General features: G+C 41.2%; 2 protein-coding genes across 6 annotated transcripts in view; one reads left to right on the top strand and one right to left on the bottom strand.

Moving 5' to 3' along the window:
- Positions 1–8,966, bottom strand: part of TSN (translin) — a 50,146-nt gene extending 41,180 nt beyond the window's left edge. Inside the window, exons 1-2 of the mRNA XM_068119682.2 lie at positions 8,651–8,966; positions 1,486–1,579 (exon numbers count right to left, since the gene is read on the bottom strand). Coding sequence (XP_067975783.1) covers positions 1,486–1,579; positions 8,651–8,716 — 160 coding nt within the window. The 5' untranslated portion in view covers positions 8,717–8,966. The remainder of the gene's footprint in view (positions 1–1,485; positions 1,580–8,650) is intronic.
- Positions 8,967–10,087: 1,121 nt separating this feature from the next.
- Positions 10,088–25,844, top strand: part of CDC27 (cell division cycle 27) — a 61,142-nt gene continuing 45,385 nt past the window's right edge. For 2 of the 5 annotated variants that reach the window (XR_013623771.1, XM_068119684.2), the window contains exons 1-6: positions 10,088–10,157; positions 11,188–11,287; positions 23,519–23,594; positions 23,840–23,987; positions 24,259–24,384; positions 24,472–24,569. Coding sequence is in view for 4 of the 5 variants with exons in the window: in XM_068119684.2 (XP_067975785.1) it covers positions 10,111–10,157; positions 11,188–11,287; positions 23,519–23,594; positions 23,840–23,987; positions 24,259–24,384; positions 24,472–24,569 (595 nt within the window). In the remaining variant the exon portion in view is untranslated. Of the gene's footprint in view, positions 10,262–11,187; positions 11,288–23,518; positions 23,595–23,839; positions 23,988–24,258; positions 24,385–24,471; positions 24,570–25,844 lie in introns of all 5 variants that reach the window. The other 3 variants (XM_068119685.2, XM_078779627.1, XM_068119683.2) reach the window with 2 other exon arrangements.

Here is a 25,844-nt window from a genome sequence, read left to right as displayed (position 1 = left end):
GCCCAGCACGATAGCCTGCTTGAACCAGTCGTTGGTTGACTATCCTTCTGGATACAGGCACATTTGTCAGTTGCTGCCACTCAGTCCTAAGCCGATTAGCTGACTTGGTACGGCCATTGCGGACTAACTGGTGCAGCTGGCGATCATCCCTCCTTGTGGTTCTGCGGGGACGTCCTGGCCTCGGTATTGGAGTAGGGACACCCCTCTGAGCATTTCGTTTCAGGATCTTTGACACCTGACCTTGAGTGATGCCATACTGCTGAGCAAATAGCACGCTGTTTCATGCCGTAATTTCGTAAAGCCACCACTCCATGACAAACAGCATTGTCGAGTTGACGGACCATCTCCAGAGGAAGCGGCAATACCTTTTGGAGACGTGCAGCAGTTGCTTTCCACTAATACAGAACGCAACAACCCTTGTATACCCGACTGTGAAGCCAATCATCAAATGCACCTGTCCGTACATTTTGCCACGCCACCTGTGATATAATCCTGTTGTTGACTTCTTGCTGCGACAGACAATCAGTGACATGGTTCTTTTAACAAATAAATCACCAAAGTGTAAAAGAAACTCACCAGATTGATATACTGAGTTAAGAAAGTAAACCCAAGTCAAGAAGAAAAAAAATATTCCATATTAAATGCCAAGTCTGTATATATATATACCCTCCATGATGGTCGTCTGTACCATGGATATGCACAACAAAGGGTGGGGCAAGTCCAGCTACAGGATGTTAAAACTACTCTCATTTCCTCCATCACCAAAGGTGGGCAGTGGTTATGTTTTCACCCCCTGTCCGTCTGTTTGTTTGTCTGTCTGTGAACAGGATATCTCAAAAGGTTGTGGACAGATTTGAACAAATCTTCATGGACAGGTTGGGTGTATGACAAGGAAGAATTGATTCGATTTTGGTGAAGATCTGGATACGAATTGTTTTTAATTTTGCAAATGATTCTTCACCAATAAGAGATAGAGCCAAAAACTATATATATATATATATATATATATATATATATATATATATATATATATATATATATATATATATATATAGAGATAGCACAAGATATCTCAAAATGTTGTGGACAGATTTGGACAAAACAAGCAAGATTACAAAGTATTGTGCTCATTACTACTCGCCCTGCCCCCTCCGTGCGTAACAGACCTCACTGTTGCACGTCACACTCCATGCCAGCACGTAAACAGGCCTCCATGTTTATAGTGCACATCAATGAAGACATCGATCAGTATTTCATCGATGAAATTAGCTCTTTCATTAGCTCTTGTTAGCTCTTTCACGAGCCTCGATCTTGTATACAAAAAATAAAAAATAAAAAATAAATGCACTTTTAATCAACAAAACTACGTTAGTGACGATATAACACTCAGTGTGAATAACATTAAAATCATCTTGTAAGCAAGCGGCTCATAATAACACTATGCGTTTAATATACACAACACATTTCCTTAAATATATTTCTTACTGTCCTGGAGGCCCGAACACTGGTGCACACTTTGCATCAGCGTGAGTATCTCACGTGCTGTCTGCTCCAGAAGTTGGACTGCCTTACGGATCTCCTAAGAGGGAGAGAGGGTGGAAAAGAAAGAGGAAAATGGGGTAAGACGGGCGGCAGTTGGCTGCATCACAAGAGGATCTGGAACGGCACCCAATGGAGAGCATACCTCCGCCAGGCTGAACAGTTTACATTTTGTTTCCCACCGATAGGTCAGATCTGAATTTGGACCTGAACCAAAATCTAATTGGCTTGTTCCTGTCACCTACCTAACCCATCCACCAAGTTTTGTCATATGTCCAAAAGTTTTTGAAATACGATGCTATGTGTCATTTTTGGTCCTATCAATGGTGAAGAATCAATTGATACATTAAAAAAATTATCGGATCTGGATCTTCACTAAACTTGAATCAATTTAACCTTGTCACACACCCAGCCTGTCCACAAAGTTTCTTCTGAATCCGTCTATAACTTTTTGAGATATCCTGCTCACAGACAGGGGGTGAATTCATAACCTCCAACGTTGGTGGCATCAGTAATGAGAGAAAGACTGTAATATCACACAACTGATGAGATAGGGTGGTCTGTACTATTAGATGACTGGTGAATCGGGTTGTGAAATGGCCATATCTGCGAATGTAGGCATGGGCATCCTTATCTGAGTCACGGGCCACACTAACATTTTGGTATGTGGCTGTAGCCGCATTCCCAAGGACCCCCACACATCAAAATAACGTGCCAAATAACGTTACCTCGGAACATGAACAGGTGGGGTATGTACAATGGACACTCACAATTCAAGAGGCACCAATGATATTTTACTCAACCTCAGCACACAAGCAGATAATATATGGAGAGAAACATGAAAAATTTCTTCCAAAAGTGCATCTTGGAGCTTCAACCTCAGATCAAGATCCTCTTGTAGTTTGATCAGCTCCATCTGCAGCCAAGCTGGAGGGCCTTCAACATCAACATGAAATGGTGCAGAGATGATGCTCAGGCTGGTTGAGGACGCAGGTAACGACTGGGCCGTTAACATGCTTGGCGTAGTGGTTTTCCTGGCGTTTAAAACGGTGGAAGACGGTCAGTTCTACAGGATCCAAGCCACGATCAGTGTTTTCTGCTTTAATCTGCACAACTAGGCCGGTGTTAGAGCCTATCATCGCGTACACCCCATCAGATGACATGCCACTCAATTTCTCCCACTTGTGCTCGAATGCAAATTTCACCTCTGAGAAAAGATCTCCAGTCATCGTCCCTTTCAGTGATTGAAGCGTTAGTAGTTCCTTGATGACACTGAAGTCATCATTGACTCCTCCGGCAGAATATTATCATAATGCCAATGATACAATCCTTCATAAACTGACTATCGGGGTATGGTTTTGAAAATCCAACCAGTTTGTGACACAGAACGTAACTCAATCGGACAATCTTGTCAGCATCTTTCTTCATTTTCTTGAACAGCATCTGCTGCCCAAGTAACTTCCTTTTAAATTTCTGTATCTCTTCTTTCCATGCTTGCTCCCGAAGGTTGTTTGTTGTAGGTAGCATGCGTCGAGTCGTAATAACGTCTCTTGCGATTGTACTCCTTGAACCACACGACGGTCTCTGAGCACATCAAACACGGACAAGAAGCTTTCTGTTCAACAAAGAAGTTGATCCATTGAAGCTCACCTGGACTTTAGGCCAGTGAGTTTATGCGATCGAGCAAAGCCGACGTAAGTCAGTGAGTGAGTCTGCAAACACTTCAGTCATTATCACTTGAACCAAAGATGATTTTCATGAAACTGGGCCACATGTTCATATCTGATACCTAACGAAGGTGTATTGACCGCATCAAAAATCTGCGCTCATTAATGGTTTAAAATGTTACAAAAATTCCTGCCCTAACCTACAGGGGGTGTGGCAGAAGCAGCACAGCCATTCCCTCAGCCAAAAATAATCTAATCTGTAAAAACATGACTTCTAATCTGTAAAAACATGACTTCTAATCTGTAAAAACATGACTTCTAATCTGTATAAACATGACTTCTAATCTGTATAAACATGACTTCTAATCTGTATAAACATGACTTCTAATCTGTATAAACATGACTTCTAATCTGTATAAACATGACTTCTAATCTGTATAAACATGACTTCTAATCTGTATAAACATGACTTCTAATCTGTATTAACATGACTTCTAATCTGTATTAACATGACCTGTAATCTGTATAAACATGACCTGTAATCTGTATAAACATGACCTGTAATCTGTATAAACATGACCTGTAATCTGTATAAACATGACCTGTAATCTGTATAAACATGACCTGTAATCTGTATTAACATGACCTGTAATCTGTATTAACATGACCTGTAATCTGTATTAACATGACCTGTAATCTGTATAAACATGACCTGTAATCGGTATAAACATGACCTGTAATCTGCATTAACATGACCTGTAATCTGTATTAACATGACCTGTAATCTGTATAAACATGACTTCTAATCTGTATAAACATGACTTCTAATCTGTATAAACATGACTTCTAATCTGTATAAACATGACTTCTAATCTGTATAAACATGACTTCTAATCTGTAAAAACATGACTTCTAATCTGTATAAACATGACTTCTAATCTGTATAAACATGACTTCTAATCTGTATAAACATGACTTCTAATCTGTATAAACATGACTTCTAATCTGTATAAACATGACTTCTAATCTGTATAAACACGACTTCTAATCTGTATAAACATGACTTCTAATCTGTATAAACATGACTTCTAATCTGTATAAACATGATCTCTAATCTGTATAAACATGACTTCTAATCTGTATAAACATGACTTCTAATCTGTATAAACATGACTTCTAATCTGTATAAACATGACTTCTAATCTGTATAAACATGACTTCTAATCTGTATAAACATGACTTCTAATCTGTATAAACATGACTTCTAATCTGTATAAACATGATCTCTAATCTGTATAAACATGACTTCTAATCTGTATAAACATGACTTCTAATCTGTATAAACATGACTTCTAATCTGTATAAACATGACTTCTAATCTGTATAAACATGACTTCTAATCTGTATAAACATGACTTCTAATCTGTATAAACATGACTTCTAATCTGTATAAACATGACTTCTAATCTGTATAAACATGATCTCTAATCTGTATAAACATGACTTCTAATCTGTATAAACATGACTTCTAATCTGTATAAACATGACTTCTAATCTGTATAAACATGACTTCTAATCTGTATAAACATGACTTCTAATCTGTATAAACATGACTTCTAATCTGTATAAACATGACTTCTAATCTGTATAAACATGACTTCTAATCTGTATAAACATGACTTCTAATCTGTATAAACATGACTTCTAATCTGTATAAACATGACTTCTAATCTGTATAAACATGACTTCTAATCTGTATAAACATGACTTCTAATCTGTATAAACATGACTTCTAATCTGTATAAACATGACTTCTAATCTGTATAAACATGACTTCTAATCTGTATAAACATGATCTCTAATCTGTATAAACATGATCTCTAATCTGTATAAACATGATCTCTAATCTGTATAAACATGATCTCTAATCTGTATAAACATGATCTCGAATCTGTATAAACATGACTTCTAATCTGTAAAAACATGACTTCTAATCTGTAAAAACATGATCTCTAATCTGTATAAACATGATCTCTAATCTGTATAAACATGATCTCTAATCTGTATAAACATGATCTCTAATCTGTATAAACATGATCTCTAATCTGTATAAACATGATCTATAATCTGTATAAACATGATCTCTAATCTGTATAAACATGATCTCTAATCTGTATAAACATGATCTCTAATCTGTATAAACATGATCTCTAATCTGTATAAACATGATCTCTAATCTGTATAAACATGATCTCTAATCTGTATAAACATGATCTCTAATCTGTATAAACATGATCTCTAATCTGTATAAACATGATCTCCAATCTGTATAAACATGATCTCCAATCTGTATAAACATGATCTCCAATCTGTATAAACATGATCTCCAATCTGTATAAACATGATCTCTAATCTGTATAAACATGATCTCTAATCTGTATAAACATGATCTCTAATCTGTATAAACATGATCTCTAATCTGTATAAACATGATCTCTAATCTGTATAAACATGATATCTAATCTGTATAAACATGATCTCTAATCTGTATAAACATGATCTCTAAGCTGTATAAACATGATCTCTAATCTGTATAAACATGATCTCTAATCTGTATAAACATGATCTCTAATCTGTATAAACATGATCTCTAATCTGTATAAACATGATCTCTAATCTGTATAAACATGATCTCTAATCTGTATAAACATGATCTCTAATCTGTATAAACATGACCTGTAATCTGTATAGACATGATCTCTAATCTATATAGACATGATCTCTAATCTGTATAAACATGATCTCTAATCTGTATAAACATGACCTGTAATCTGTATAAACATGACCTGTAATCTGTATAAACATGACCTGTAATCTGTATAAACATGATCTCTAATCTGTATAAACATGATCTCTAATCTGTATAAACATGACCTCTAATCTGTATAAACATGACCTGTAATCTGTATAAACATGACCTGTAATCTGTATAAACATGATCTCTAATCTGTATAAACATGATCTCTAATCTGTATAAACATGACCTCTAATCTGTATAAACATGACCTGTAATCTGTATAAACATGACCTGTAATCTGTATAGACATGATCTCTAATCTATATAAACATGATCTCTAATCTGTATAAACATGATCTCTAATCTGTATAAACATGATCTCTAATCTGTATAAACATGATCTCTAATCTGTATAAACATGATCTGTAAGCTATATAAACATGACCTGTAATCTGTATAAACATGATCTCTAATCTGTATAAACATGACCTGTAATCTGTATAGACATGATCTCTAATCTGTATAAACATGATCTGTTATCTGTATAAACATGACCTGTAATCTGTATAAACATGACCTGTAATCTGTATTAACATGACCTGTAATCTGTATTAACATGACCTGTAATCTGTATTAACATGACCTGTAATCTGTATAAACATGATCTCTAATCTGTATAAACATGATCTGTAATCTGTATAAACATGACCTGTAATCTGTATAAACATGACCTGTAATCTGTATAAACATGACCTGTAATCTGTATAAACATGACCTGTAATCTTTATAAACATGACCTGTAATCTGTATTAAAATGACCTGTAATCTGTATAAACATGACCTGTAATCTGTATAAACAAGATCTCTAATCTGTATAAACATGACCTGTAATCTGTATAAACATGACCTGTAATCTGTATAAACATGACCTGTAATCTGTATAAACATGACCTGTAATCTTTATAAACATGACCTGTAATCTGTATTAAAATGACCTGTAATCTGTATAAACATGACCTGTAATCTGTATAAACAAGATCTCTAATCTGTATAAACATGACCTGTAATCTGTATAAACATGACCTGTAATCTGTATAAACATGACCTGTAATCTGTATAAACATGACCTGTAATCTGTATTAACATGACCTGTAATCTGTATAAACATGATCTCTAATCTGTATAAACATGACCTGTAATCTGTATTAACATGACCTGTAATCTGTATTAACATGACCTGTAATCTGTATAAACATGACCTCTAATCTGTATAAACATGACCTGTAATCTGTATTAACATGACCTGTAATCTGTATAAACATGACCTGTAATCTGTATAAACATGACCTGTAATCTGTATAAACATGACCTGTAATCTGTATAAACATGACCTGTAATCTGTATAAACATGACCTGTAATCTGTATAAACATGACCTGTAATCTGTATAAACATGACCTGTAATCTGTATAAACATGACCTGTAATCTGTATAAACATGAACTGTAATCTGTATTAACATGACCTGTAATCTGTATAAACATGATCTCTAATCTGTATAAACATGATCTCTAATCTGTATAAACATGATCTCTAATCTGTATAAACATGATCTCTTATCTATATAAACATGATCTCTAATCTGTATAAACATGACCTGTAATCTGTATAAACATGACCTGTAATCTGTATAAACATGACCTCTAATCTGTATAAACATGACCTGTAATCTGTATAAACATGACCTGTAATCTGTATAAACATGACCTGTAATCTGTATAAACATGACCTGTAATCTGTATAAACATGACCTGTAATCTGTATAAACATGATCTCTAATCTGTATAAACATGACCTGTAATCTGCATAAACATGACCTGTAATCTGTATTAACATGACCTGTAATCTGTATAAACATGACCTGTAATCTGTATAAACATGACCTGTATTCTGTATAAACATGACCTGTAATCTGTATAAACATGACCTGTAATCTGTATAAACATGACCTGTAATCTGTATAAACATGACCTGTAATCTGTATAAACATGACCTGTAATCTGTATTAACATGACCTGTAATCTGTATAAACATGACCTGTAATCTGTATAAACATGACCTGTAATCTGTATAAACATGACCTGTAATCTGTATAAACATGACCTGTAATCTGTATAAACATGACCTGTAATCTGTATAAACATGACCTGTAATCTGTATAAACATGACCTGTAATCTGTATAAACATGATCTCTAATCTGTATAAACATGACCTGTAATCTGTATAAACATGACCTGTAATCTGTATTAACATGACCTGTAATCTGTATAAATGACCTGTAATGGTCATTGACCTGTAATGTGCTCGCGGTTCAGTCGGATCACGTGGCGAGAGCGTCGCGCGGGACGCACTGAATTGAATATTTGAATCACTCCGTTGACCACGCGACAAGATAAAAAGCTTTTAAAAATATATTTAAAATCACCAGTGAAAGATATCCAATACAATAAATAGCATAATACAAGACAGAGGCGACTTTAGGACAGTATGCACCATAGTCAATATGTGCAGCTGCACTTGAGGTAAATTATATTTTACGCAAACACAGGGTTAAGACTCAAGAGAACTGAAGCGCAGTCAAGTCAGACCTCTCTAACGTCTTGCTCCTCGGCCAGGTTTCTGTATATGGTCATGAACATTTCTGTCACAGCCATTGCGACCTCTTGAACACACACGGCACCAAGTGCAAGGCCTAAATCTTAGACTATCAGTCTACCACAGCACCAATTAATTCAACAACGACAACGTGCCAACTGCCAAACGGCCCAAACAACGAAATTTAATTTCTAGATTTTTCTCAAGATGCATTTGCGCTTAAAATCTAAATTCACAATGTACGTCAATAACTATGTGGAAAATTGACAATACATTTTGCACGATCAGAAAAAGAAAATATTTTATGTAAACTTCTGATTCAAGCTACATTGCCATGGCTGCTAAACACTGCATATAAACCAAAGGAGGGAATACGTTACGTATTCAGAGTGGCGTGAAGGGCGCGCTTCTTCACGTACTGAAGTTGGCTCACCGGTTTGCATTTATGTTGCGGACATGATAAATATCTGGTATTCCGGAAAGTAAGAGCCCTTCGTGTGGTACATTTGCAATATAACCTCCATGGGGTATTCTATTGTATTTGGTGGATATGGTGCAGTCGTATTCCTATTCGGCCATTTGGTCTTCATCTGGAATCTGGCTCTCATATATATTTATATATATAATTATTGCATTGTGACACGACTCACACGAGTACAATAACAAATGGAATCAAAGCGGGAGTGTGGTCCATTACCATTTACCAATCAATTTGCTGTCGCTTGCCAAGCCAACCGTTGCATACTTGCATATCAAACGTGCCAATGAAATGCTTGCAGCTTGCTGGAGTGCTTAAACCACTTGGCGAGCGCCATCCAAGCTGATTAATATTATGGAGCACACCCCAAGAATGGTCAGGGACCATCCAAGCTGATTGCTATTATGGAACACACCCCAAGAATGGCAATGGCGGGAATTAACCTATAGTAACATGACACCAATGAAACTTTTGCTTTTCTGTTTATTATTATTATTATACAATTGTTACGAAGAACAAAATAACAGATAAGCATGAGCTAAGGTTTTCCTTTTAATAATCGTTTACATATTTATGTATTCATCGCCTTGGCGAGCATAGTTTTCAATTAACAAGAAGTTAAACGTTGTTTCTATATTCTATTGCCGGGTGTGTCGGCCATGACGAGGAAGTTCGTGCAGTCATGTCATCCATAATCTGATAATATATTGTGTATTTCCTCACTAACGTGTGTTTTTCCCCAGGATTGTTAACGCCAATTATAATTCTTTAATAATTTTTATAAGAGGAAGAACAAATTAGTGTTCTATCCTCACCTGTGTCAGTAACTGGTGTACCGTTTTCGTCGATTTCCAAATTAAAAAAAATGCACGACTTCATCAGAATCTATATTTGTCTGAATGAAAGAGTAAAACAGGAAAATTGAGGATATATCTCTGTATTATCCTTCCCGGCATATCTTGGGACGTACCCTTTATGGGGTCCTTTGAAGGCCGATGCTCGGAATGTCGTTGTGAACTCCGGTCAGTACGAATGAGACGTCATCGAGGAGCAAACCTGGCTTGTGATATGAACGTTATCGCAACCTTAATCTTTACGGACAGCATTCGGCTGCATCGCTTCGCCGGTTGTTTTGCATGTTTTGCTTATTTAACTTGCAATTCCGCCTCTGCCGTTGCTTCACCGGTTTCGATCCGGATATATCATATGATATAAAGCCCTCTCGTCAATCATGCCTCCCAACCAAGTCCGAGTTTAGACGCTCCGATAACCCCCTCCCCAACACAACCCCTAACTAAATACCCCCATACAGCCCCCTCTTCCTCCATCCCCATCCCCATCACTGTCCCAAGTTTGAACTTTCAGCCCCGGTTGTCGTTACTCCAACCCCTCCCTTCGCCCCCTCTACTTCCACCCCCTCTACTTCCATCCCCACTCCAATCACTGTCCCAAGTTGCAACTTTCAGCCCCAGTTGTCTTTACTCCAATCCCAACACAGTCCCCTCTTCCTCCATCCCCATCACCGTCCCAAGTTTGAACTTTCAACCCCGGTTGTCGTTACTCCAACCCCTCCCTTCGCCCCCTCTACTTCCACCCCCACTCCAATCACTCCCAAGTTGCAACTTTCAGCCCTGGTTGTCATTACTCCAACCCCTCCCTTTGGCAAATTGAGACTGAGGGAGGGAGGGAGAGATGGATGTATGGAGGGAGGGGGAGGTGTAGGTGTAGATGGAGATTGAGATGGAGGTGTAGATGGAGATGGAGGTGTAGATGGAGGTGTAGATGGAGGTGTAGATGGAGGTGTAGATGGAGAGAGATGGATGGATGGAGGGAGAGAGGGACAGAGACAGAGAGTGTGAGAGTGAGATTAGTTGAGCCGGTCCACTGGGACCGATCGGCACTTTGACAGTGACCATTCTGCCTTGACGAATCTGGGCAGCAGGGAAGATTTGGCCCCCGACTTGCATTGGGGGGCACAAGCAATCTCTGTCCCTAGCATCCCTATGTTTAATACCAAGATACCCTAACTCATACCCCATTCATGTCTTACAGAGTTCGTGACACTAATTTGCAACTGACGCAACTACACTTCCTATTCTCAACCTCCCAGGAGCGTCTAGACGTCATGACGGTGCTACAGGAACCTGTGCAGGTACGAGGTACATTGACTGAGTTCATCTGATGGTTTCAGCGAATGTGCGCTGACGTCAGTTCCACCAAGTCGCATGTCCAGACCGCATGATTGTTGGATTTTAGTTGGTTGTTTGTCCTTTGAGCGTTTAACAAATACTGTACAAATCTTTGACAAAAACTGTTATTTGCCCACCAATCATTTGGCTGCTGTTGTATCAGATTTGTTGGCTCTGTAGTCGGAACGACTCCTCCATTGTTTTGAGACGAACGACATCATTGTAGAACTAGTGTTGCTGGCGAAGTTTTGATCTGTGTTGACAGATAAATAGAACAACGGGCGAAATCAACAGGTCGTTCATTGAGGTATGCTACCTGTTGGAGAAAGCAAGAATTTGACGTTTCCAGTGTTAATCCTTCGTCGGAACAAGAGAGAGTAGGGGTTAAGAATCAAGAGGACTGTGTGGGATTGGGAGGAAAGTGAAAATCATAGGGAAAAGACAAATGACCAACAACAACAACAACAACAACAACATGCATTTTAAGGCCATTTTCCCTGCTAGAGCGGGGGTTGGTTGGCCTTGCGGTCCCCAATGACAATCTTCTCCATTTTGGAGACAAATGAACGAAGACAAATGACCGAAGATCAGATAAATAAACTTAAGCAAACTTGAACAGTCATGCAAATCAAAACGAGAACGACACTCTGTTGAGCGCATACCTCCGCCAGGCTGAACGTTTTTATGTTTTGTATCCCACTGACACCTGAGCAACAAGGGTGAGATGGAGATGGAGAGATGAGAGAGAGAGAGAGAGAGAGAGAGAGAGAGAGAGAGAGAGAGAGAGAGAGAGAGAGAGAGAGAGAGAGAGAGAGAGAGAGAGAGAGAGAGAGACAAAAGAGAGAGAGACAAAAGAGAGAGAGACAAAAGAGAGAGAGACAAAAGAGAGAGAGACAAAAGAGAGAGAGACAAAAGAGAGAGAGACAAAAGAGGAAAAAAAAAAAAGAGAGAGAGAAAGGAAGAAAGGAAGGAGAGACGGGCAGGGAGACACGGCGACGAGTAGAGCCGGCCCACTGGGATTTTGACAGTGACCATACTGCCCTGACAAATCTGGGCAGCAGGGAAGATTTGGCCCCCGACTTGCATTGGGTGGCACAACCACTCCAAAGAGGCATCCCTGATAGTTGCCGTTGTGGTAGTGGGTGGAAGGCGCTAGGTCGCTTGGACAATAACTTTGTTTTTCTTTGTATGCATTATTGTGAATTCTATAAACGTAACATTTTTAAAGTTTAAATGCCTGTTTTTACATCTTTTTTTAATGTCTTTTTATTACCTCTGCCACCAAAGGTGGATGGAGGTGTTTTCACCCCTATCTGTCTGTCTGTCTGTTTGTGTGTCTGTGAACAAGATATCTCAAAAAGTTGTGGATGGATTCGGACGAAATTATTAGATTTTGGTGAAGATCCGGATCCGGCGAGTATAATTTTTTTAAGTGATTCTTCACTATTGGGAGATAGGCCGGTCATTTTACGAATATACCCACCACAAATTGCAATAGTAATGAAACTTGGCATTTTTGCTTCTTTTGACCCATGTAATAACATAGTAAAAGTCAAGGAATAACGAGGCATTGGAACACATTCATTTCGAGCAACCACTTTTTGACAGTTATGCACGAAAATAAGCTAATAAAAATGGCACAAAATAATGCACTTAATTTGTTATTTCGTTCACATTCTCAAAAGATGTCAGAAATGTAAGTGTTTAAGAGTGTAAGACATGCCTTATGCCCTGGTTTTACAATACATTTGACATGTAAAGGTATATATACACAAAGAATTAAGTTAAGCACCCCCCCGTTTTTTTACAACCTCGCACATTACAAGTTTGTTGTCGTCAAAACAGTGTAATATACCCATGTTATTGCTATATTTTCTGGAGAAGTGATATTATGGTCACATAAAAACATAACAATCATGCCGTTTTCAATATTTTATTCTGAATAATTTAAGGTGAAATTTTTTGGGAATTTTAGGCATATTTTCACCTCAATTTAAGTATGGAGCTATAGGTCCATCACGGACAGTGTGGATGACGTTTATGTTTTCTAACGTACAGTCATTGTTCTGAGAAGACCTCTAGCGATCTTTGCGTCAATAACGTGTGTAGGACCCACGTGATCGGATCACTGACTCAACCCTACGTCTCATAGACCCTGTAAGCCGTCGTATGCGTTGCTGTGGCAGGTTGTTCCATTCCCGATGTAATGCACGTTCCAATTCATCCAGATTGGCTATTGGAGGGACCATCTTCGCAATTTGTCGTCCCAACATGTCCCAAACGTGCTCGAGGGGGTTCAGGTCAGGACTGTACGCAGGCCAGGGGATGGTTGTCACAGCACCTTGCTCCATCCGATCACGTGGGTCCTACACACGTTATTGACGCAAAGATCGCTAGAGGTCTTCTCAGAACAATGACTGTACGTTAGAAAACATAAACGTCATCCACACTGTCCGTGATGGACCTATAGCTCCATACTTAAATTGAGGTGAAAATATGCCTAAAATTCCCAAAAAATTTCACCTTAAATTATTCAGAATAAAATATTGAAAACGGCATGATTGTTATGTTTTTATGTGACCATAATATCACTTCTCCAGAAATATATAGCAATATCATGGGTATATTACACTGTTTTGACGACAACAAACTTGTAATGTGCGAGGTTGTAAAAAAACGGGGGGGTGCTTAACTTAATTCTTTGTGTATATATTGAGATAATTGACATTTAAGGTAGCTTTATCCCAATAAAATTGAATTTTTTCGAAAATATACATATCAATGAATTTTGAAAGCTAATATAATGGTCTATCATATTCTTATATCAAATTAGATTTTACTCTAGTCTAATTAGGTGAACAAAGCCTAATTAGGTGAATAAAATTTAATTACACGAACAATGATCTCCATAGCAACGACTTTGGACCTTGGATACGGTCGCTTTTATATAACCAATCTCAAAAAGTGTGGTATCAAAAGATTCGGAATAGCCTATAGTGCAATCCAGCTGAGAACCAATCAGAAGCCTCAACCAGATAATCCCTGCCTCGCCTCGCCTCAACTGCCCGAACTGATGCGTCCTGTCTTTGTGTTCTGAAAAATCATACCAATTTTCTATTTGCCCTCGTACCAACCAAAAATCATACCAACCAGATAAACAAAGCGCAGCTCGACAAGGACGGGACACAGATGACACGCACAAACTTATTCGCTACCTGTCATCAAAGGATCCCTTTGGAAACGATCCAACTCTGCAAAGCATTGACACTGGCATCACAGCTGGAGATTCGGTCAATGCTGACCAAGCAGCGTCAGTCGGCAGGAAGATCTTAGATGGAATGCTTGACAAAAAGGTTCTTGATCACACGTTCAAGAAGAAAGATCAGGTTGTGACTCTTGACACACGTTCATCATTGAAAACTGGCAGACAATCCGTTCTGATAGATCCACAACTGTTGTTCCAACGTCTGAGTACGGCAGGATCACGCTGTGATGACCTCAAGATGTCTTCAAGTACGAACTAAGCAGTTTCCCACCAGCACTGTTTAAGACCACTGATATCCTGCTTGAGGCCGACAAGCCAGCGCTAGCCGAAGCCATTTGGAAACAACTCCCCCTTGACGTTCGCAACACAGTGCTGCCACAGAATGTGCAATATGTTCTGGATGGTGGGGCATTGCTACACAGAATTCCTTGGAATTCTGGCGAGACATATGGAGGAATCGCCAGTCACTACGTGCGATATGTTGGAGACAGGTATGGTAACGCTGTCATAGTGTTCGATGGATATGTGAGCGCACCCTCCACCAAAGATGTAGCGCACAGCAGGCGCTTTCGATCTCACAGCAGTCCCCTTGTCAACTTCACAACGGACATGGTATGTACTATGAAGAAAGATGACTTCCTTGCCAACCAAACAAATAAACAACGTTTCATCAATCTACTGAGTGATGACCTTCAACGGCGGCACAACGCTGTTCATCATGCCAGGGCAGATGCAGATGTTCTCATAGTGGAGACAGCCATTGCATGTGCAAACACCAAGGACACCGTGATAGTTGGCGACGACACCGATCTTCTTGTTCTCCTTTGCAGTCGTGCAGGGCCCACATCTCACAACCTGTTCTTCCGACCTGAGCCTAAGCTGACGTCAAGGAGGCAAGCAAGATGTTGGAATATCGAGCAAGTGCAAAAGTCACTTGGACGCAATGTTTGTGACAAGCTTCTTGTTGCACATGGACTCCTGGGTTGTGATACCACGTCAAGAATTTACTCGATTGGCAAATCAACAGCCTTGAAGAAGCTGAACTCCAGTGCGTATTTCTCCGAGCTTTTGGCAAACTTCAACACTCCTGGAGCGTCAAAAGAGGATGTCATGACAGCTGGAGAGAATGCCCTGGTTTGCTTGTATAATGCCCAGCCCGGGGAAACACTGGACATGCTGAGGCTTCAACGCTTCCACCAGAAGGTTTCAACAAGCACTGTCAGAGTTGAGCCTCGTACCCTGCCCCCTACATCAATCAGCATCTGCAAAGCAACATTGCCTACGGGTGTATGTTCAGGTTCAGCAGTGGCAAGGAGTTGCCATGGATGCCAATGGTTGGGGATGGGCTATCCGTGACGAGAGAATGGTTCCCGTGATGACCGAGATGAAGCCTGCTCCAGATTACCTTCTAGATGCCATCCACTGTGGCTGCAAAACAGACTGCAGCACCCTACGATGCAGCTGTCGCAAGTACAGCCTGGAATGCTCTTACGCATGCAGTGAATGCAAAGGACTTCACTGTTCTAATGTGACCTTGTCAGAACCAGAAAGTGATCCAGAAGAAGAATAAGCTCTTAGGTTGGTGCTTGAATCGCAGTTCATTCAATTATTAAATAAAACACTTTTTTTTTTTTTCAATATATATATATTTTTTTCAATATTATTTTCAATATTATTTAACGATTTTTTTTGTATATATAGTACGATATGAACTTGTTCACATAAAGCCATTACATTGCAGGCCTCAGGGACATAAAATTGCAGGATCTCATAAGGATTTAGCACGGAAACAGTTTTTGGTCTGAAAATTTTATGCAGATTTTCGCTTAAAACCTTCTCTTAAAGATTGCAAAAATTGGAAATGTTCCAATGCTCCGATTCTCCTTGACTTTTAGTATGTCATTCTCCACTAAATTTGACATTGAAAAATGCATGTTTCATTACTATTGCAATTTGTGGTGGGTTCGACCCCAAAATGGCGTAGATTGACTGGACTAAGATAGGACCAAAAACGATACATAGCAGGATATCTCAAAAAGTTATGGATGGATGTGGACAAAATTTGGCGGAGAGGTAGCGTATGTGACAAGGACAAAATGATTAGATTTTGGTGAAGATCAGGATCTGGATTGGGCTCGTCGAATTTTTTAAGTGTTTCTTTTTAAGTGTATCTCCTCCATTGGGAGACAGGGCCAAAAACGATATATAGCAGGATATCTCAAAAAGTATGGACGAATTTGGACGATACTTGGTGAAGAAGTTGGGTGTCTGACGAGGACTAAGCGATTCCATTTTGGTGAAGATCGGAATATGGATTCGGGTGCGAGAATTATTTAATTATTGAGTGTTTCTTCACGATTGAGGGATCGGGCGAAAAGCGATATATAACATGATATTTTTAAAAGTTATGGATGACTTATGACTAAACGAGGTGAATGAATTCGTTATGTGACAAGAACAAGCCGATTAGATTTTGATTCACGTCCGAATCCAGATCCGGCCTATCATTGGGATACAAAACAAAGTTCAGCCTGGCCGGAGGTATGCGCTCTACCGAGTGCCGTTCTAATTAATACTGTAGTTGTCTGTTGAATTATGCCCTCTGTGCAATGCTGAGTTTGATGGTGGTGTTTTCTTGTGCTGTTGTTATTACTTACGCTCCCGAAGGTGGACAGAGATTATGTTTTCACCCATTTGTCTGTTTATCTGTCTGTCTATGAGCAGGACATCTCAAAAAGTTGTGGACAGATTCAGATGAAACTTGTTGGAGAGGCTGTGTGTGTACAAACAACAACAACAGGCATTTTAAGGCCATTTTCCCTGCAAGAGCGGGGGTTAGCCTTGCGGTCCTCATGACAATGTTCTCCATTTTGCCCTATTTTCTGCATCTCCCCTTGTTAACCCCTTTGCCCGCATTTCTTCTTCGACCATCTTTAGCCAAGTCTTTCTCGGTCTTCCCCGTCCTCTACTTCCTTCTACATTCATTTCCATCACTCTTCTCAACCAGTCACTTTCATCCTTCCTCAACACATGACCAAACCATCTCAACCTGTTCCTCTTCACAGCATCAATCACAGGCTGTATTCCCATCATCTTTCGCAATTCATCATTTGTCTTCCTCTCTCTCAACGATACTCCACACATCCACCGAACCATTTGCATTTCCACCCTTTCCAGCCTTCGTTGCTGCTCTACATTCATTACCCATGTCTCGCTCCCATAAATCATAACACTTCTCACACATGCAGCATACACCTTTCCCTTCAGCTTCAACGACACTCCCCTCCTCGTCAGCACGCCACTCAGTTCCCGAAACTTCTTCCATGCACATCTCACTCGAGCAACTGTTGCCGAGTCTGATCCACCTTCTCCATTCAGCATGTCTCCAAGGTAGCAAAATGTTTTCACACCTTCCAGCTTCACGCCATCTCCAAGATACAACTCAACATTTCTTCCATCCTCGGCTCCCTCTGTGCACACCTTACACTTGAATGTAGCTGCCACACTGGTTAATGACCCTCTCAAACCACTACATTTTTGATGAACCCACTCAGCGCACATTGTACATTGAATGGAATTCACTCCGACACCCTTCCTGCACACAGCACATGGCCACTTCCCAGTTCTTTCCACCTCACCACATGCTTTACCACTTGCCATCACCTTCGTTTTTCCGATATTCACCTTCAGACCTTTTCTCTCCATACATTCCTTCCACTTGTTCATCTTCTCCTTCAGTCCATCAATACTTTCTGCAATCAACACCAGATCATCTGCATACAACAACTCCCACGGTAAACCCTCCTTTACGTTCTGAGCCAGCACCTCCATCACAGCTACAAATAGTAGTGGACTTAGTACCGACCCCTGATGCACTCCCACCTTCACCTCAAACTCACCACTGTTCCCGTCCTTCGTCCTTACAGCTGTGCGCGCTCTTTTGTACATTGCCATCACTACTCTGATCAACCATTCCTCCACTCCGAGAACTCCACTTCCTCAATGCCCATGTCACTACTTCACGTGGAACCCTATCGAATGCTTTCTCCAGATCAACAAACCCAAGAAACAACTTCTTCCTCTTCTCCATATACTTCTCCTGCAACTGCCTCACAATAAAAAGCGCGTCTGTCGTTCCTCTTCCTGGCATAAATCCAAACTGCATTTCGTCAATCTTCACTTTCTTCCTTGTTCTCCTCTCCAACACCCTTTCCAATACCTTCATTCCATGCTCCAATGACTTTATCGCTCGGTACGAGCCACAGTCCAGAGGGTCACCTTTCCCCTTGTATAGAGGGACGAGGGTACTCAGTTCCCAATCCACTGGAATGCGGTCTTCTTTCACCACCAGTTTGCAGATCTCTGTCATTCTCTTCACATCCCAATTTCCCGCTGCCTTCAACATATCTCCCACAACTCCTGTCGGCCCTCCCGCTTTTCTACTCTTCATTGCTTTTATCGCTTCCTCAACTTCCTTCTCGGTTATCTTCTCTGCCGGTCCTAAAACTGGGTTACTCTCTATGTTGCCATCCCATTCATTCTCTGCATTCAACAGTATTTCCATATATCTCTTCCATCTTCCTTTAATTCCATCTGGGTCCACAACGATTTGTCCCACTTCATCCTTCAAGCAACTCACCCCCATCACATCACACCTCTCTTTCGCTATCTGCTTTGCAAACCTGAATACCGCTCTCTGACCCTCTTCCGAATCCAAGCGTTCTCCGAACATTTTCCTACATGCCTCCTGCGCCTTTACTACCTCTTTCTTTGCAGCCTTCTTGGCTGCCTTATAACTTTCATGCTCTGCTTTTTCTGCTCCCATACCCTTCGCCTTCTGCCACTCCTTGAACTTCTTCCTCTTCTCGTCAATCTTCTTTCCAACTTCATCATCCCAGCACCATGTTTCCGAGTGCCTCGGTGATCCTTTTGTCCATCCACATACCTCGCCAACGGCTCCCAACAGACTATCTTTCATTGACATCCAACTACTTTCAAGCTCAACCACATCATCCTCTACCATACTCGTCCTCTCTTTGAATGCCTCCCTCACTGTCACCTCTTTCAACCTCCACACCTTCATTCTCGGTTGGCACTTCACCCGCCGAGCTCTCCTCGCACCTTTCATCCTTATGTCGCAGACAACCAAGTGGTGCTGTGAAACAGCCTCCTCCCCCGGGATCACCTTTGTGTCCCGGAGGTGCCCCCTATCTCGCCTACGCACCAGCAGGTAGTCAACGGTTGTCGTCGACCCACCTGACGTGTATGTAACAAGCTTATTATCCTCTTTCTGGAACTGAGTATTACAAATCAACAAATCAGCTCCATCAGCAAACTCCAAAATCCTTTCACCTTCTCCATTTCTCACACCATATCCGTAACCCCCATGAACTCCCTCAAAACCGTCCATACTCCTTCCCACATGTCCATTTAGGTCTCCTCCTACCACAACAACTTCCTCATCTTTCACGTTTTCCATCAGCTTCTCTATAGCACACCAGAACTTGTCCTTCTCTTCATCGCTCCGACCAACCTGCAGAGCATATCCCGAGATGATGTTCACCAAGAGCTTTCCAATCATCATTTTCACCATCATCAACCTTTCACTCACTCTAGTCACACTCACCACACTGTCTACAAACTCTTCAGAAAACAGGACACCAACGCCATGCATGCCCTCCGGGCACCCTTGCTACACAAACTTGTATTTCTGTCCCTGCCTACCCTTCACCATTCTCACACCACTTCCCTTCCATCTCGTCTGCTGCACACAACATATGTCCACTCTTCTGCTCACCAATACTTCCTCCACTTCTCCTGATCTCCCTGTCATTGTCCCTACATTCCATGTCCCAAATCTCAGAAACCGATCTCCACGTCGGGCATCAGACGTTTCGTCGTCATAAATGGAATGATTTCCACCCTTGCTTCGATCGGGTTCCCCACCTTGAGTTTTGACGAGAGGGAGTGGGGTCCCCCACGGGGTACTTCGGGCTGTACCCTGCCCATATGTAGTCGTAATTGTCATGGTTCTCTTTTTGAGGCAATGTTTTTATGGCCGGGTGACCTTCCTGACGCCAACCCCTTTAGTCGCCTCTTACGACACGCAGGGATACGGTGTACCTATTCTAAACCGGGGTACACACCGGTAACAAGGACAAATTATAGTCGCAACATATCCTTACATTCCCATCAGATTTCATAACTGGTACAATGGGATCCGACCAATAAGCGAATTGGACCAGTTCCATAATGCCTTCACTTTGGAGCCAGCAGAATTCACCATCAACCATCGCCCACAACAAAAGACGCACTTGGTCATAGCTTCAAAAATCTCGGGGATTTTGAATCAAAGTTAATTTAAATTAATTATTTGTCCACAAAGAAAAGAAAATTGCACTGTCAAACAAAGCTCACAAATGTATGATAAAATATACAATTAATTCCAAATACAGATAAAATAATAAACTCGAAGGGCACTCAGTAGAGCGCATACCTCCGCCAGGCTGAAAAGTGCACGTTTTGTATTCCACCAATAGGCCGGATCTGGATCAGGACCTGAATCAAGATCAATTTGGCTTCTTCTTGTCACTTCCTCAACTTATCCACCAACATTGTCATAACGACTATATGCGACAATATATGGATATGTTGTGACTTGTGTGTGTGACAAGGACAAATTGATTCGATATTGGTGAAGGTCTGGATCTGGATACTGGATTATATTTTCTGATTCTTCACCATCAGAGATCAAGCCAAAACCGATAAATAGCACAATAGCTCAAAAAGTTCTGGACAAGTTATGACAATGTTGGTGGATGAGTTGAGGAAGCGACGAGAAGAAGCCAAATTGATCTTGATTCAGGTCCTGATCCAGATCCGGGCTATTGGTGGAATACAAAACGAGAACTTTTCAGCCTGGCGGAGGTATGCGCTCTACTGAGTGCCCTTCGAGTTTATTATTTTATCTGTATTTGGAATTAATTGTATATTTTATCATACATTTGTGAGCTTTGTTTGACGGTGCAATTTTCTTTTCTTTGTGGACAAATAATTAATTTAAATTAACTTTGATTCAAAATCCTCGAGATTTTTGAAGCTATGACCAAGTGCGTCTTTTGTTGTGGGCGATGGTTGATGGTGAATTCTGCTGGCTCCAAAGTGAAGGCATTATGGAACTGGTCCAATTCGCTAATTGGTCGGATCCCATTGTACCAGTTATGAAATCTGATGGGAATGTAAGGATATGTTGCGACTATAAGATTACCATGATCAACCAGTGCGTACTGCCTTCCTACCTCATTGCACTCCTCTGACACACAGGCACCCTTCCAAGAGAAATCAATATGGAACATGTAAGGCCGAGAAAAATATATTTCCGGTCTCTGGTCAGCACGCGCATCGATTTTGACCCTGCGCGTCAACAATTTTTTTTTTTTCCAACGGTACCGACAACAGCGCGCGCCTGTTGTTGCCGCGCCGGCGCGCTATCTCGGGAAATACGGGTCTGTGACGGTCGCCATTGGTATCGACGTTCGCGCACGGTTCTCCCTTACAACACTACGTTTAGTTTGTCCAAATCCAACCAGCCGTTCCAAGGATATGAGTAGTGTTGTGTGCCGTGACGTCATGAATCCAATCGGCTGGATATTGTAATTTATTGAAACGAAGACGTTCTTTGTCGGGTTTTTGTGAAGCAACCAGAAGGCCTAGAGAGCTGCGGGTGGTCTCGTTAGTTAGGCCTGGATCCTATCTCGTTTGTCATGAAGTTGTAAGTGTCTGTGATAATCCGGTGGACTGGCAGAAGAGATCGTGGGAGACCATCGGCTTGTTAGACCACTTGCGCATGTGCAGTGTTGACGCGATCGACGCATTGGAATGTTTAACGGTACGGCGAGGCGATCACGAGAACGAAATAGCAGTCTATAATATGCTTGAAGAGGCCTGGTGTTGGCTTAGCGGTTAGGGTGCCGGCTTGGGATCCGAGGATCCTGGGTTCGAATCCCGATCGATCGCTGAATTAACGCCAGGGGGGTTGACTCAGCCTGTCATCCTTCCGAGGTCGGCAAATTGAGTACCAGCTTGCTGGGATGAATGATCACGGTGTGTACCCCGGTTTAGAATAGGTACACCGTATCCCTGTGCATCGTAAGAGGCGACCAAGGGTTGGCGTCAGGAAGGGCATCCGGCCATAAAAACATTGCCTCAAACAGGGAACCATGACTGTCATGGGGCCCGCAAGGCTAACCCCTGCTCTAGCGGGGAAAATGGCCTTAAAGCGATCATTCATTCATTAATTAATATGCTTGAAGAACTCAATGATTTTCATAATAAATACATTTTAAAATAACTTAAGCTTGTGTTCATTATTTACAAAAAGGCCTACCAGTCCCATTGGCTGTCTTTAATTTCTCTCTGGACGGCGCCACGGCAGATGAGGAGGACCGCAAGGCATGAGGACACAAAAAACAACACCTTTATATGTGCAATCCATGCTTTTCAAAAAGAAAAGAAAAAGAAAAAAAAACACTCAATTCTGGAACTTTGGTCTGACCAGAGACCAGCAATATTTTTTTTTCGGCCTAAACCCCATTCCACTGGGATTGCAAAGACCACGTCGGACAAAGTTTTGACTGATGAAGAAGCGCAAAAGCTTGTCGCACCCGCACAGGAACTGGAAGAGGCAAAAGGAATTAATTAGGATCATTAGAACGAATCCTAAATCTGACCCTTGAGATACCATTTATTTAAGGTTTCAATGTCCTTTTGTATCCCATATCACCACAACATTACAGTTTGCTGTTGGATTAATTGAAAAGATGGTGCACCTGGTAATGTTATGCCATTTGTTGCCATGCAAATGTACAGGTTGTTTGTTTCTTGTGATTGTGGTATTTCAAATCCTAATGTGAATGTATGATCTCCTAAGGCTGCAATATGGCACGCATTGAACCATTATGCGTACCGGGATGCTGTGTTTCTGGCGGAGAGGCTCTACGCAGAAGGTACCCCCGCAGTTAACAAAAGTCACTATTATAAGCTAGCAATAATCAAACAGTCTTAGCACTCCTCTCCTGCTCACGTTCACCCTGTTTTTTTTAAATCCTCATTCGTATCTTGTCTTTTGTTTTTCTTCCATTTATCTCTCGGTTTCCTTTTCCAGTCATCCATGCCCATCCTCTTTCCTTCCTTAACGGTGTTAATTCTCTCACTTTTTCAATCTCCTCTATTGTCCCCTACCCATCTTTAGTTGTGACGGATGATGTCCTTTACCTTCTGGCTACCTGCTACTTCCGCTCAAGCAAGCCATACAGGGCCTACAACCTACTAAAGGCGCATAGCTGGACTAGTGCGCAGTGCCGCTTCCTCCTGGCCAAGTGCTGCCTGGAGATGGGCAAGTGCGTGCTTCCATATCTGTACTTTGTTTTGTTTGAATATTGGCTTTCCTGACAAAGGGTTGTGAAAGAGAATTATTGAATCAAAGTCTCAGCCCAAATGGACAAGATTTGCTTGGAGTCATGTTATTTGTACAGGCAGAAATTGTAAAGGCATACAGCACTACCTGATGCCTTCCAGGAGGCCATGTGTATTTCTGGAATAAGCATTTTCGGCGCTGAAGTTTAAAAACGGTCCTGGATTGAGCCACCTTGCTACCGCTCTTATGCACAGATTGTCCGAGGCGGAGCAGGTGGTTGCTGGCGGAATCCTGGGAAGGATTCGTACGACAGATGAGATTGTTGCTGATTTTGGTGACGCTGCTTGCTTTTCTTTGGCAATGCTGGGCCAGATATACTGGTAAGAGTCGCTGATTGCACATATCTATGATTGCACATAAAAGTGTCACTGCCATGTGCGTATTTTCAACATCCCCTTGTGTTGCAGCAAAACTGACAGGGGAGCGAAAGGAGCGGAGTGCTTCCAGAAAAGCCTCACGTTGAACCCATTTCTATGGACTTCCTTTGAGTCACTTTGTGAAAACGGTAAACTTGACTCTTTCATTGTCATGGTCAACAAATGAAATAAATATCTATCAGTTAAATGCTAGTATTCTGATTGTGTGTCACACGCGTGTGCTTTTTGTCCTATATGGGCTGGCAGCATAGCCTCGACTCGTATGTACTCACCTCTGAGCTTTAAAGCCTGTGTTTGAATCTCGACCCAGTTGTAAACTGTCGGATTGGTGCTTCGCAAGCAGAGTGTTGACCCAACATAGTGCGCCATCCAATGGATGGATGTTAAGCTGGGTTTTCTTTTCTGCTTGCATTAGCTGGTGGACGTTAAACTGTGTTTTCCTATGGAGTAGGCGAGTTATCTCCAATGTACCAACTTAACTGCAGATTGCAAGTGATCTTGTCTTCTTGGATGTTCCTTAACTCCAGGATGCACTAATCGCCATCGCATAGCATGCATGCTGTGTAGGCTGCAGCTCCTACACAATACATGTGTTCATGCACCCACGTGTCACCTGTTCATGCGTCACATGTGAACGACCTTCTTTGGTTACAAAGGGAAATCAATTGTTATTGTGTATTATTTTTCTCTACAAGACTGAGGTTAATGGTGGCGCAAGGTTGAAGTGGCAGTGGGGTAGCGGGGCAACAATTGAGCACAACCAACAAGGGAATTAATGAGCAGGAAAAGAAAAATGGAGAGCATGGAGGAAATGTTAAAACCAGGAATTGAAATATTTGTGTTCGGAATGGTGGTAATAAAGATTGCTGGTGAGGATGGGCTGGGGGCACGGACAATATGAAGTGGCGGTGCACGGCCTGCTTTTGAAGCCCTGGAGAGAAGAGTAGGAAAGACCTCTGGAAGGTGGTTCCATCGACAGGAGAAGTGAGGAACAAAGTCGTTTGTGTTCAATCAGCCTGCTTTTAGGAAGTTTAACCAGGGGGAGATTACTGGAAGAACGCATGTATCCTGGGGTAGATAAATGAGGCTCGGAGGACTGACAGAGCAGAGGGAGCAACATTTGAGAAGAGCCGGTAAAAAACAGAGACCACTGACCTGCCTGAGATGTGAAAGCAACAGACTTTGTGCTTCAAATCATAATAAGAGATTATAAGATTATAGAGAGATAAGAGATTATACTCATCATAAGAGATTCAACATTGATGAGAGCTTAGGATTCCACAGAATCCACGAGAGACACATGTGATGCTTCGACACCAGGCAATAGTGGAGAGCAGTACTCCATTGAGATACCAGCAAATGCCTCATAGACGGTTGCTCTGATTTTCCAAGGAACTACTTGG

Source organism: Myxine glutinosa, chromosome 6, assembly GCF_964187855.1.
Source record: "Myxine glutinosa chromosome 6, kmMyxGlut1.1, whole genome shotgun sequence".
NCBI classification, from domain to species: Eukaryota; Metazoa; Chordata; class Myxini; order Myxiniformes; family Myxinidae; genus Myxine; species Myxine glutinosa.
Note: the sequence above shows the minus strand (reverse complement) of the source record. Positions and strands in the feature narration are given on the sequence as shown.